The 15,099-nt window shown below is 38.7% G+C and overlaps 1 protein-coding gene across 2 annotated transcripts in view; it reads right to left on the reverse strand.

Moving 5' to 3' along the window:
• STAT4 (signal transducer and activator of transcription 4) overlaps positions 1-13,042 on the reverse strand; it is a 101,992-nt gene extending 88,950 nt beyond the window's left edge. For both annotated transcript variants that reach the window (XM_068967039.1, XM_068967040.1), the window contains exons 1-2: positions 12,915-13,042; positions 11,494-11,638 (exon numbers count right to left, since the gene is read on the reverse strand). In XM_068967039.1, coding sequence (XP_068823140.1) covers positions 11,494-11,638; positions 12,915-13,042 — 273 coding nt within the window. The remainder of the gene's footprint in view (positions 1-11,493; positions 11,639-12,914) is intronic.
• Positions 13,043-15,099: the final 2,057 nt, after the last annotated feature.

Genomic DNA, 15,099 nt, shown 5'->3' on the forward strand with positions numbered 1-15,099 from the left:
CCTGTCCACCACCAAATCCCAGAGCCTACCCCAAACTCATGTCCATTGAGTCGGTGATGCCATCCAACCATCTCATTCTCTGTCATCCCCTTCTCCTCCTGCCCTCAATCTTTCCCACCATCAGGGTCTTTTCAAATGAGTCAGCTCTTCGCAACAGGTGGCCAAAGTATTGGAGTTTCAGCTTCAACATCAGCCCTTCCAGTGAACACCCAGGACTGATCTCGCTTAGGATGGACTGGTTGGATCTCCTTGCAGTCCAAGGGACTCTCTAGAGTCTTCTCCAACACCACAGTTCAAAAGCATCAATTCTTTGGTGCTCAGCTTTCTTTATAGTCCAACTCTCATATCCATACATGCTGCTGCTGCTAAGTCGCTTCAGTCGTGTCTGACTCTGTGCGACCGCATAGATGGCAGCCCACCAGGCTCTGCCGTTCCTGGGATTCTTCAGGCAAGAGTACTGGAGTGGGTTGCCATTGCCTTCTCCCATCCATACATGACTATTGGGAAAACCATTGCCTTAACTAGATGGACCTTTGTTGACAGTGTACTGTCTCTGCTTTTTAATATGCTGTCTAGGTTGCTTAGCATGGCATTCAAGGTCCTCATCAGTTCAGTTCAGTCACTCAGTCGTGTCTGACTCTTTGTGACCCCATGGACTGCAGCATGCCAGGCCTCCCTGTCCATCGCCAACTCCTGGAGTTTACTCAAACTCATGTCCACTGAGTTGGTGATACCATCCAACCACCTCATCCTCTGTTGTCCCCTTCTCCTCCTGCCTTCAATCTTTCCCAGCACCAGGGTCTTTTCAAATGAGTCAGTTCTTTGCATCAAGTGGCCAAAGTATTGGAGATTCAGCTTCAGCATCAGTCCTTTCAGTGAATATTCAGGGCTGTTTTCGTTTGGGATGGACTTGTTGGCTCTCCTTGCAGTCCAAAGGACTCTCAAGAGTCTTCTCCAACACAACAGTTCAAAAGCATCAATTCTTCGGCACTCAGCTTTCTTTATAGTCCAACTCACATCCATACATGACCACTGGAAAAACCATAGCTTTGGCTAGACAGACCTCATACAAGGTCCTCATACAACCCCCTTTTAATGGTTGAAGTGCCAGGCTTGTTTGAGGGATGGGGATTCATTCCCCTGTCGTGTTCCTGCTCCTGCTTTTCCTGTGTACATGATTCCCTTCCCTCCCTTCTTCTTGTCAGAGTTCTGAATCATCCTCTTAGAACCAGCTCAAATGTTCCCAACTCTGTTGCGACTGTAAGAAATCCAAATCATCATTTGGAATTTAAATACATATGGACTATAAACAAATAATTATTTCATAAGAAGGAAAGACCAAATCGTTATGGACACTTGATACACTGTGAGAGAAGACTTAATAAGGAGGGAGAGCAATCCTGGCAGGCCTGGATAAGATAAGGGCTTGGAGGAATATGCAAAAAATGATCCATGAATGAAGTCTCAGGTGGGTGGGATCTTGAGTTGATCCCCTGGGATTTCCAGTTTAGTGTGATGTGCATGAGCATTGTGATGTACACTATCCACCTTTTGTTGGCTGTCCCAGATTATGCAGCAAACAAAATTCTGACACTGAACTACATTTCATCTTAGATGGCATGACTTGCAGGTCTCTTAGCCTTTGAAATGTGAGCATTGTGATACTGGCATCAGGTAATTATCTCAGAAGGAAAATAGGGATGTGTCCTGAGGATTTGGGAAAATAACTGTGGCATGAAAATGGCAAATTGGCTGCTGTCCATATGTAGAAAATAACCTGAAGGACTGAAACTTTCATTTGGCTCCTTCAGACTTGAGAAATCTGTATGCAGTTCAGGAAGCAACAGTTAGAACTGGACATGGAACAACAGACTGGTTCCAAATAGGAAAAGGAGTATGTCAAGGCTGTATATTGTCACCCTGCTTATTTAACTTCTATGCAGAGTACATCATGAGAAACGCTGGACTGGAAGAAACACAAGCTGGAATCAAGATTGCCGGCAGAAATATCAATAACCTCAGATATGCAGATGACACCACTCTTATGGCAGAAAGTGAAGAGGAACTAAAAAGCCTCTTGATGAAAGTGAAAGAGGAAAGCAAAAATGTTGGCTTAACGCTCAACATTCAGAAAACGAAGATTATGGCATCCAGTCCCATTACTTCATGGGAAATAGATGGGGAAACAGTGGAAACAGTGTCAGACTTTATTTTTTGGGCTCCAAAATCACTGCAGATGGTGACTGCAGCCATGAAATTAAAAGACGCTTACTCCTTAGAAGAAAAATTATGACCAACCTAGATAGCATATTCAAAAGCAGAGACATTACTTTGCCGACTAAGGTCTGTCTAGTCAAGGTTATGGTTTTTCCTGTGGTCATGTATGGATGTGAGAGTTGGACTGTGAAGAAGGCTGAGCACTGAAGAACCGATGTTTTTGAACTGTGGTGTTGGAGAAGACTCTTGAGAGTCCCTTGGACTGCAAGGAAATCCAACCAGTCCATTCTGAAGGAGATCAGCCCTGGGATTTCTTTGGAAGGAATGATGCTAAAGCTGAAACTCCAGTACTTTGGCCACCTCATGCGAAGAGTTGACTCATCGGAAAAGACTCTGATGCTGGGAGGGATTGGGGACAGGAGGAGAAGGGGACGACAGAGGATGAGATGGCTAGATGGCATCACGGACTCAATGAACGTGAGTCTGAGTGAACTCCGGGAGATGGTGATGGACAGGGAGGCCTGGCATGCTGTGATTCATAGGGTCGTAAAGAGTCGGACATGACTGAGCGACTGAACTGAACTGAGTTGACACTGACTGGCTACACCGGGCTTTGTTCAGATTGGAGGCTGAGGTCACCTGTCGCCTCTCTTGTATACCGTGTACAGAGGGGAAGGAAGAGGAGTGAACTAAGAAAGCAGCACGAGTTAGAGGAGAGCATCTGGTAGATTCAGAGCCACTCAATAGTTTAAAAAAACCCAAACTTATTTCTCCATCATATTACACAAACGTGCTTCTAATCTTCCACCTTGTCATGTTAAAAATCTCACTTTGCTCGGTACTCAGAACCAACAGTAGGGTTTTTACAGACTGGACCAGAAGGAACCACGGTTTACCCAACTTTAGAGGACCTTTAAACCCCAACATGTATTTTTGTTCACGCAAATCCAAACACCTCTGACAAAGAGGCCACAAGAGTGCAGAGAATAGAACATGTCAGGTGTGGTTTGCACTTGCTAGTGCTCCCTCACACATAGAGTCTAAAACTCTCACTAACAGACTCATTACCCTGGTGGGTAAAAAATGTTCTGTAGGTGATGGGACTACTAACCACAGAGTTGATCACCAAAACCCTGAACTCAGCCTTCTAATGAAGGTTTTTTGTTTTTTTTTAATCAGACAGTTTGCTATTGTCTGTTTCCCCTTACTTCCAGATACTAATTTGTGATGGACAGCCATTGAGGCTCCTGTAAGTTAAAAACAAAACATAGGAGGTGTGTATTTTTTATACTGTAAACTTCATGACTTCCTCCAATTGTATTCCTAGTGCTTAAGATGTAACTGATAATATAATAAGAATTTGTCTAATATTTGTTGACCAGATAATAAGATTGGATATGTGATATTTGTAAAATATTCAGTACAAAGTGACAAAGTATGAAAATGGAAAGATAGAGTCATTTACCAGTTACAAACAGTAACAAAAAGAAAGCCACACAATAAAATTTCAAAATGCAAATATAATAGATGAGTCAAAGAGAATATTTTATATGAATTTTTTAAGTTGAATTCACCAATATTATTTTGTACTTATGCTCCTCACAACATAGTAACAAATGCACAAAGCAAAAACTCCTAGAAGTTTAAGAGTTGATAAACCCCAATAACAGAGAAAGATTGACTCAGTATACTGCTTTCAAAAATCAATGGGATTTTCTAACAGGTTGCCCTGATTCTTTCTTGACTAACTACAGTTCATTTAAAGATCAGAGAAAGCTTTGAAAAACAGAAATCTGTTCATATCACACCTTTGCCCAAACCTCTCAATGGATCCTCATCATACTCAGAATAAGACTCAGAATCTTGACCAGGGCCCACAAGATTCTATACAAGGCAGCCCAGGCTCACGTCTTTGATCTCGTCACTTTTTTATTTCATGTTTTAGATACATCCTTATAAAAACTATAGTTTGTCTTAGAACTGCTAAGTTTGATCCACACAGTGAATAGTTTTTTCTGATATATTATTGCACATTTTCATCCTTTCATGTACTCTATTTTTACTTTTTTGCAGTGAAACTTTTGAAATTTTAACATGTGTGCTTACCATCTGTGTCTGATTTCCTTTAGTAATTCCTTCTGTGAGCATACCATTGTAGATTTTATATAGTATTATACAAAACTTTTAATTTTGCAGAATGATTGAGCTGGGTATAGAATTCTAAGTTTTTGGATATTGTATTCTAGTGCTGTGAAGATATTACACTCTTATCTCACTTGATACTCTTTTAAATTTGGCTTTCAGTTTTTCTCACTTCTAAGTAGTTAATACATTTGGGCTCTCTTGCCACTTTCAGGATCTTTTCTTTCTCTCTGGTGTCCTATACTTTCTTTTTATTTACTATGTTTGGGGTCTGTATTTCTAGAGTCTAAGGATATATGGATGCAAGAGTTGGACTGTGAAGAAAGCTGAGTGCTGAAGAATTGATGCTTTTGAACTGTGGTGTTGGAGAAGACTCTTGAGAGTCCCTTGGACTGCAAGGAGATCCAACCAGTCCATTCTGAAGGAGATCAGCCCTGGGATTTCTTTGGAAGGAATGATGCTAAAGCTGAAACTCCAGTACTTTGGCCACCTCATGCGAAGAGTTGACTCATTGGAAAAGACTCTGATGCTGGGAGGGATTAGGGGCAGGAAGAAAAGGGGACGACACAGAATGAGATGGCTGGATGACATCACCGACTCGATGGACGTGAGTTTGAGTGAATTCTGGGAGATGGTGATGGACAGGGAGGCCTGGCATGCTGTGATTCATGGGGTTGCAAAGAGTTGGACATGACTGAGCGACTGAACTGAACTGAACTGAACTGAACTGAAGGATATATGATGGGCTTCCCAGTGGTGCTAGCAGCAAAGAACCTGCTTGCCAATGCAGGAGACATAAGAAACTCTCATTCGATCGTTGAGTTCGGAAGTTTCCCCTGAAGGAATTCTTGCTTGGAGAGTCCCATAGACAGAGGAGCCTGGCGGGCTACAGTTCAAAGTGTCACAAAGAGTCAGGCACGATTGAAGTTACTTGCCACGCATGCACATGGATAAATGACAGGATATATGACAGGCACCAGTTCAGCTCCTACTCACAATTCTGTTTTATAGTTAAAACTTTTTTTTGGTTCTATGTGTGTGTGTGTATGCTCAACTGGTTCAGTCATGTCTGACTCTTTGTGACCCTATGAATTGTAGCCCACTGGGCTCCTCTGCCCATGGGATTCTCCAGGCAAGAATACTGGAGTGGGTTGTTGTGCCCTCCTCCAAAGGATCTTCCTGATTCAGGGATCAAACCCGCTTCTCCTGCAGTGCAGGCAGATTCTTTACCATTGAGCCACTGGGGAAGCCCTTTGGTTCTATAACTTGCCTTAATTTGTGATAAATTTATCTATGCATTTAAAATCTGTTACATTTTACCTAGCATTTTAATGTATTTTTAGTGAGACCATTTTTGAGTTTAGCTAGCTAGAAATAGAAGTCATAACTGGACTAATGAAACATTTAGATTAAATATGAACAAGAGCACTCCATATTAAAGTATATAGAACATTTCTCTTACTCAAAAATGTATAGTGTTAAATTCATGTATAAGGGAAAAAAGGCTGGAAATTAAGCATTTGAATAAAGAAGTTAGACAAAGAATAAACTAAACTGAAGAAATTAGATGGATATAGAACCAGATTGGTACATGATATATGTCCATTGGGCTTCCCAGGTGGCTCAGTGGTAAAGAATCCACCTGCCAATGCAAGAGACACAAGAGACAAAGGAGATGCAGGTTCAATCCTTGGGTCAGGAATGTCACTTGCAGGAGGAAATGGCAACCTACTCCAATATTCTTGCCTGGGAAATCCCATGGACAGAGGAGTCTGGAGAGCTACAGTCCATGGGGTCAAAAAGAGTCATTGGGCGTAACTTAGCAACTATGCATACATGCACGCATGTGTCCATAACAAGTATGGACAAGAATACCAGAATTCTTACTCTACTGGGAGAGTATAAACTTGTATAACTATTTTCGGAAAACAATTTTGGCATGATCCAGTACAATTAAAGATATACATAACCCAAGATTCATTGTTTCACTCCTAGGTCTATGTCTCAGAGAACTGCATGCACCAAAGGGCACACACAAGAATAGTCAGACCACAGTGTCTGAAATAGCAAGTGAAGTGAAGTGAAGTGAAGTCGCTCAGTCGTGTCCAACTCTTTGCGACCCCATGGACTGTAGCCTACCAGGCTCCTCCCTCCATGGGGTTCTCCAGGCAAGAGTACTGGAGTGGGTTGCCATTTCCTTCTCCATGGAAATATGGAAATAACCCAAGTGCCCATCAACAGTAAAATAAATAAACTATGACATAGTCACACAATGGAATACTATGTAGCAATGAAAATGAATGAACTACTGCTATATACATCAACATGGGTGAATCTCAGGAATTATGTTGCACGAAGAAAAGTCATGAAGAATAAACATGTGATCCTATTTAAGTGAATAGGATAAAAAATGTGATCCTATTTACATGATATTTGGTAACTTGCAAACCTATATATCACCTAAAGATGCCAATATATGGGAAACTGTAACAAAAAGAAAGAGACTGATAAATGCAAAATTTAGATTAGTGATTACTGCGAGTGGGGAGAGAGCAGAGAGGAATTGGGGGTGGGGAAACAGGAGGCTGCAAAGATACTGATAGCAACTGAGTATAAAATGTCAAAAATAGCCTGCTCTACTATCCATCCATATATATATATATACACACATACATATATGGAATGAGAGAGAGAGCGATGTTAGGAATGATGTTTATCAAATATTAATATGGTTATATCTTAGCAGTAGATTTTGTATTATTTCATTTTTTTTTTGCATATTTTATATTGCTTCAATTTTAAAAATTATGAATATGCACCATTTTAATTATTTTAAAGTCATTTTATCTGAGGAAAAGAGACAGTAAAAGGTTGCTGGAAGCTAAGTGTTTGTGCCTCCCCAATTCATATGCTGTAACTCTACCCCCTAAAGTGATGGTATTTGGAGGCAGAGCCTCTGATAAATGATTAGACCGGAAGGGCAGAGCTCTCTTGAATGGGATTAGCATTCTTTTAAGACAGAACCTAGAGAGCTTCCCTGTGAGGTTACAGTAAAGCTGAATCAGACAGTGAACATGCCAGCACCTTGATCTTGGGCTTGCTGTCCAGAACTGTGAAAAATAAATGTCTTTTATATAAAATTTACTCAATCAACTGTATTTTGTTATAACATCCAGAACAGACTAAGACCCAGACAGGAAGATGAATAAACAAAAGAGATTTTAAACTGAAAATCAAAGAACAAAGATCCAGTAATAAAATTCCAAGGTACTAAAAATATGTTAAAAACTCAACGCACAAAAACCTGCACATAAATATTAATATGAGTTTTGTTTATAATTCCCCAACACATATAAACACATTGTAGTACCTCCATAAAAAGGAATTATCATTCAGTGATTTTTAAAAAGCTACCAAGCTACAAAAAGCCACAGAGGAAACTTAAAACATATTAATAAATGAGGAAGGTCAATCTGAAAAGTACACATACTGTATGACTTCAACTATATGACATTCTGAAAAAGGTGGAACTATAGAGTAAAAAGATTAGTGATTGCCAGGATCTTTGGCATGGGGAGGGAGGGAGGAATAAATTGGTGGAGCAGAGGAAATCTTTAGGGCAGCGAAACTGAAACAGCGGATCCAACACATCACGCACTTGCCAAAACCTCCAGAATTGTACACCACAGAGAGTAAATGCTAATGCAATCTTGGACTTTAGTAACACTGTACTACAACAGGTTCATCAACTGAAACAAAATACAAAAAATTGCCAGATAATAAGAGAAAGTAGGGAGAGGCAGGTGGAGAGAGAACATATACAGAATTCTACTTTCTATTCAGTTTTCCTTAAACCTAAAACTGCCCTAAAAAAGAAATTCTATTAGTTTAAAAAATAAGCCCCAAGAACAGAGTGAAGCGTTCGAAATATCTGGGCCAGATATTTAGCTTTATAAAATCCTAACACAGTCCTTACCACATGTTCTACAATTTTTTAATGCTCCTAACATCCTCGTGGGGTCAACACCACTGTGATTCCACTCATACTGCTGAGGAAACTGAGGCCAGAGAATGTGATCATTTTGCCCTGGGCCACACGGCAAGCAAATCATAGAACCAGGATTCAACCCAATACAGTCCCACCTCCTGATCTTGATCTGAGGCTGGCTCCCCTTAAAAGGACTAAGGTAACCTGGGCATCAGTGTTCACTGCTTCCAACTCAGAGATTGCCTTCACTCTTGGTTCAGTGGTTTTGTTTAATTTGTATTTTATAACAAGCCATTCCAAATTTTTATCAGAAGTAGGTGGGATATAAATAGTAAATTAAAATATTGAAACTGGAGACCTCAGTTGCTCTGACAACAGCTAAAATAAATTTACCTTACACCTGCTTAGTTCCCCTGGGACCATGTTGTTTGATCTTTTATGCTATGAAAGTTAAAATAGATTGCATTTAAAATCCCATAGGATGAAAATGTTCAAACCAAATAAACATAGTGTCAATATTCTTTCAGCAGCAGGTTTTTCTTTTTATTCCTTCGTTTTGGGGGAGGGGATCTTGCTTTACCAAAAACATTTGTCTTAATTGGTGATGTTCTTTATCACTATTTTCTATTGTTTTGAATTAATACAAATTTCAATAAGTATAGTTTATAAGACAAAGGAAGAGCAAGTGGTTTTGTCCATTCAAAATACCCTAACCAGCCAAACTATTTTTGGAGTTTCTAGTTTGTTTCCAGTACCACACTGGGTACTGGAGGGAAGAGGAAGGTCACAAAATGAGCTCAGATTTTTACTTTCAAAGAGTGTGTGACCTTCTTGGATACATCCCCCACAGATGAGAGGCTGGTTATCTTATGGCCCATGCTCCATGGGGAATAAGAAAAAGCGGTATAGATGAAGGTTCCCTTGCTGCCCTGGGGCCTTCACAGGTCCTCTAGGAATGACTGGGAGCTGGGATGGAGGAAGAGAGAAGGCAGAGCATTCCTGGCCACCAGATTGTCACAGACAAAGGCTCAGAGTCATTCACGAGTGAGCTTGCTGTGCTCAGGAACAAGGAGTAGACCTCTGGTTTCTAGGGCAGGAATGTGTGGGGGAGCTTGGGGCAGTTTTTTGAAAAGGTGAATAGAGACAAGATGCTGCAAGGTCTATGACATAAGCAGAGACGTTTGTGCTTGAGCTGAAATGTGACTGGGAATTACCACGGGTTCTTGGGCTCCCTCACAATCTTATCCCCACTCAGAAAAATGATGGGTTGGACACTTACTCCTGAATAACACTAAGAAGATCTTGTTGTTTTCTCTATCAACAACAAGGTCCATTATTGAAAGCCTTTTTTTTTTTTTTTTGCCAGAATAAAAGCTCCAGTTTTTCTTATAATCTCAAATAATTATCCTCATTTACATGAAAAGATATCAGAATTTAGAAAAATTAAGTGACTTGCCTAAGGTCAAATTTTGAGACTCAGAATTTCCAAAGACCACGAATTGCCCATTTTATCCATCTATGTCCCTCTAGCAAAGACCAAGGGTCAGTAAACTTTTCTATAAAGGGCCAGATAAGTATGTTTAATACAGACACACACATATACACAAGCACACATTTTTAATTCAGGCTGTGGGTCCATACAGTCTTTGTCACAACCGCTCAACTGTGCCAGTGCAGTGCGAAGACAGCCAGAGTCAATACATAGCTAATTAAGTAAGCTACACTCCACTAAAATATAGAAATTTGAATTTCCTATAATTTCCATGTCACAAACTTATTTATTTTACTTTTAATTTTTTAAACACTTAAAAATGCAAAAATCATTCTTAGTCATGGATCTTAAAAGCACAGGCAACAGCCACATTTGACTTGTGGGTACCAGTATGCCAAACCCCTGTTTTAGGTCCATTGGTTAGAACAATAGCAAATGAAGCCAAGATTAAATGTCTTATCTCTGGAAGAGATAGTTTGCTTTACACTGTGAAAAACTCTGTTTTGCTGGCAACTAGTTCATTTCCTACCCAAGTCTCTTGCAAATTTGTAGGGGATTACAAAGGCAAAGATAACAGTAAAAGGACAATGAAAAAAAAATCCAATCCTAACAACAATAAAACATTAACAATTTAAAAAACAGCAATCCAAACAACAATAAAAAATTAGTATCTATTTCCCTCTCACAGATGTTAGTAATATCAAGAACATTTCTATTATAGTCTAGGAAAAGTCTTCTAAAAATGCATTCATTGTAAGTTTGAGGTTCTAAAGATGTATCACTAAGAAATGGTACATGTACATTTCATGTTCTCTAATACGTTGTATAGGCACTTTGTAAATATTAGAGCAGTCCATGTTCCGAGTTTGCTTCATTAGCATCTCTGCATTTAGGTCAATAATAGCCTGCTCTTAATTCTTTAGATCCTTGTTTCATTTATTCATTCACCTGTTTTATCAATGAATATTACACATCTACCGTATGTCCAGCTTTGTGGTGGTCACTGGGAATTCAAAACTGAATGTTAAAGTTCTTGCCTTAAGTAACCCACAATTTGAGGGAGAAGAAATACAGAAGTAACACTAATGTGGAATACACTAAATGCTACAGTACAGATGAGTTGCAGTTGTTATGGGAACACCTTGATGAACTTTTGGAATGAACTTTTGGAAAGGGAAGCTTGGATGAACTTTTGGAATGGGAAGCTACAGGACACCAAAGAATGCTTTCGAAGGTGAAGTTTGAAACAAATCTGGAAGAAGACATACAACCATAATGCCTCCACCTATGATTGAGAACAATACCAACTCTGATTTGTTACATACAAGACAAAGACAAGAAAGGTTTGGAGGGACAGCTGTGAAATGAACATCTTTCAGATCCCTGTCCCAGACTCTCATCAATTTGATCATAACTAGTAAACAGTCACATGCAAATCATACTCTCCCCTTTGTGGGCATCTTAAGATTCAAAAGTTGGTAAAAAACAAACGCTGGGTAATGAAATAAAATTGAGCACAAAATGTAAAGTCGTAAGAGAATTCAGCTTTTTCCCTTTTAAATCTGATACAGAAATACAATAAGACTACATTTTTTTAAATTGAATTTAAGACATATAAAGACAAAAATTTTGAAAAAGTAGAATACATTCTCACCTGAAGGACTTTCCTAATTCTTTTCAGATTGTGAATTAAAAGTAGGTTTTTCTCTTTGGAAACACGGCCTAACTGTTCATCCAGTTGTATTAACAAGTTTTGAAGGAGAATCGTTGCCATAGTTTCATTGTTAGATGCTGCCTCCCTAAAATGCAAAAATGTTATTACACAGCGGGAAACAACTTATAAAAATGCCTACTTTTTACCATAATCATTTAAAAGTGATAAATATATCCCACAGTGATAAGCATTTAATGGTTTTAAAAATTAAATTGTATACACATGACAGTATATTCAACATCACTAATCATTAAGGAAATGCAAATCAAACCAGGAGATACCACTTCACACCTATCTGGATGGCTATTATTGAAAACACAAGATAAGTTTTGGTGAGGATGTGAAACTGGAACCTCCTTGTATATTGCCAATGGCAGTGGAAAACTGTACAGCCAGTGTAGAAAACAGTATGGAGATTCCTCAAATTATAAAGATAAAATTACATACAATTCCACTTCTGGGCAGATACTCGAAAGAACTGAAGCAAAGACGAGTAGATAATTTGTACATCAACATTTAAATCAGCTTTATTCACAATAGCTGAAAGAAGAAATCACTCAAATGTTCATTGAAGGATGAATATAGAAATGTAGTCTATGCATACAACAAAATATTATTCAATCTTAAAAAGGAAGGAAATTCTGATACATGCTATATGAATGAACCTTGAAAGAATATACTACATAAAATGTTGGTCACAAAATAACTAATTTGGTGTGACTACACTTATATGAAGCACCTAGGCTACTTAAATTAAGAGACAGAAAACAGTGGTTGCCAGGGGCTGGGGTGGAAAGAATGAGGGGTTATTATGTAATGAGTACACAGTTTCAAGATGAAAACGTTCTGGAGATGGATTGTGGTGATGGATGCACAACAATGTGAATATGCTTAAGGCCACTAAGCTGAACACCTAACAAATGTTAAAATGGTAAATTTTATGTTATGCATATTTTATTACAAGAAAAATTTTAAGAAGACAAAAGCAAACAAAAAATTATTTATACAAGGTGAATGGAGCTTCCAAAAATGTCTGTAAAACATATTAAGAAAAAAATGTTTATTTTATTGAGTCTATGATGGAGAATTGATATAAACAATAGACTTACTTCTTGGCTTTTTAATACTTAGAAAATCACTGGGGGTTGGCTTATAAAAAACAAAGCACTAGAACCATAAAGTTTGAATCTACAATGGATGAAACCAGGAAGGACAATGATTCTTCTCCCTTAAGGAAGCTTTCCAAAGCCTCAAAGAAAGTTCTTTACCTGAAAAGAATGTATCTACTGAGTTAAAAGTGGACCATAGAGTAAGTCCATGTGTAAGTCCTCTAGGGAAAACACAATAACGTTTGATCCTACCAGTCCTGATTTTCAATCCACTGGGCCAACAGATGCCGAATTTCCATAGGAAAGTTGTCATCATAGAATTGATCAACTTGCTCCAAAAATTTTATTTCTAACTGTTGGACTTGATTCCACTGAGACATGCTATAAAGAAGAGGAAAAAATAGAACTTAAAAATAATGTTAATTAACAACTATGGTACATGTTTTCTTTTCCTTTCTTTTTTTTGGATTTCGGACAAAAACAATGTTATCCATTGAGTAACTGGAGAAAAAAAATTTATTTTATAATCACTCAAAGAAAACAGAAACAAGAAACTGTTTTCAATCCAAAGATAATGCAGTTCTGAGCTTTTTTCTAAGGCATTCCTAAGGAAGGAAAAAGGATTCTTTCTCTACCCCAAGCCATACTTTTCTTTGTTCTAAAAGAAACGTCTGATCCACCTTCTCTAGAAAGCTTTCATTCCCCCTCAAAACCTCTCACATCTGTCTACACAGATGTGTATTCTCAACAATCTCCTTCCCTAGTCTGTGCTCCCTCTCACTATTAATTCGACTTTGAGCAACGTGAAGACAAGCAACAAACTAAACTATATCTCCTAAGATTCTCTTAAGGCTTTATATGTGCTGCAGCACCAGTCACTCAGCCTTTCCAACTCTTTGCGACTTCATAGACTGGAGACCACCATTCTCTTCTGTCCATGGAATTCTCCAGGCAGGAATACTGGAGTATGTTACCATTCCCTTCTCCAGGGGATCTTCCCAAACCAGGAACCGAACACGGGTCTCCTGCATTTCAGGTGGATTCTTCACCATGTGAGCCACCAGGGACACTTGATGTGAGGACTGCCCAATAAAAGCTTCTTTTATATGAAACTGTCCAATCCCTTTTTATTTCAGATCTGTCTGGCTTCTAGAGTCAGTCATATTCCTAGACTTCTAGTCTCAGTCTTACCTATATAAAGAGTTTCCTGTGGGCTTTTCTTTCAGTTCAAAATACCTCTGAACAAAGAAATATTTTCATTTCTCTCTGGAATGATCAACTATTGCTGGGCAAAGCTTTTAAAGTCTCCTTTTAATCCGTCTCTGATGTGTATCTGACAGTGGTTAAACCCTCAACATACTGAAGAAGAAACCACTTGATACGTAGTTGGCAGTGTGTCATAAAACAAAAGTCTGTGTTTCCCCAACATAACCCCATTCTGTCCAATTTAGAAGTTTTAGACGTATTTCTTAACTCAAGGAAATGAATATGACATCTCTCCTTGAAATTACAGTATTTTATTTTTCCCAAAGTCAAATTTTTTATTGTTTTGTCACTAATTCTAGATCAAACAAAGAAACCATTTATGTGATCAATCACAATGGTGTTTCAACTTACCTTGTAGGTATATTAAGATTTCCTTTTGCTTACAGAACATTATGATGAGAAATTTCTCAGGTTTCAAAGGGAACCATTTCAGGAGCACCTTTTGTATTTAAAAAAGATTAATGCCAATGTTTTGCTAAAAGAAAGTGACTGGAAAAAATTTTTTCACTTTCCTATCACTTTATATTTATACATATAATCCTAGGCGAAAGTGCTCAGTAAGTACTCATTAAGAGAAGAATGAGTGGGTCTCTGGATGCTGTAATTGGCACAGGTGGCTAGTATTATTCTGGCTTTAAAATGAAAAAAATAAAAAAAAATCCGAGGGACACATAGACAAAATGACTCTTGCCCAAGACACACAGCTCCTAAGGAACAACCTGAGGTCTCCTGACACTACACATGGTTGTCTCTCCTGATGCTGGGTGTATACACATTTGTTGCCATGCTACTATCCCCATGGCTCTGCTCTATCAGTTTATTCTAGTAAATGACAAAAGAACAGGTGCTGAGAATAGCATTACAATTGTAACTGCTACTATTGTTCAATCTCTGCTATGATCTGGATGAAAATCTATTTTCTAACTAAGAATTAACTGGACTGAACCCATCCTAAAGTTAGATCACTCCTAGTATCTGAGTCCACCCTTCAGAGAGCTGAACACAAGGCTGAACCGGGGAAAGACAGGTTTATAGACTCAGGACACTCTTTTCTGTTGCAGCCTCTAGTGACGCCTTTAAAGGACCTAAAAACACCTTCACTCTCTAAGGGCTAATTCTTCCCATCCCAAGAAAACTACCGAGCATTTCTTTTGAAGACTGAGCGCCTGCC

The sequence above is a fragment of the Capricornis sumatraensis genome, chromosome 3, assembly GCF_032405125.1.
Source record: "Capricornis sumatraensis isolate serow.1 chromosome 3, serow.2, whole genome shotgun sequence".
NCBI lineage: Eukaryota > Metazoa > Chordata > Mammalia > Artiodactyla > Bovidae > Capricornis > Capricornis sumatraensis.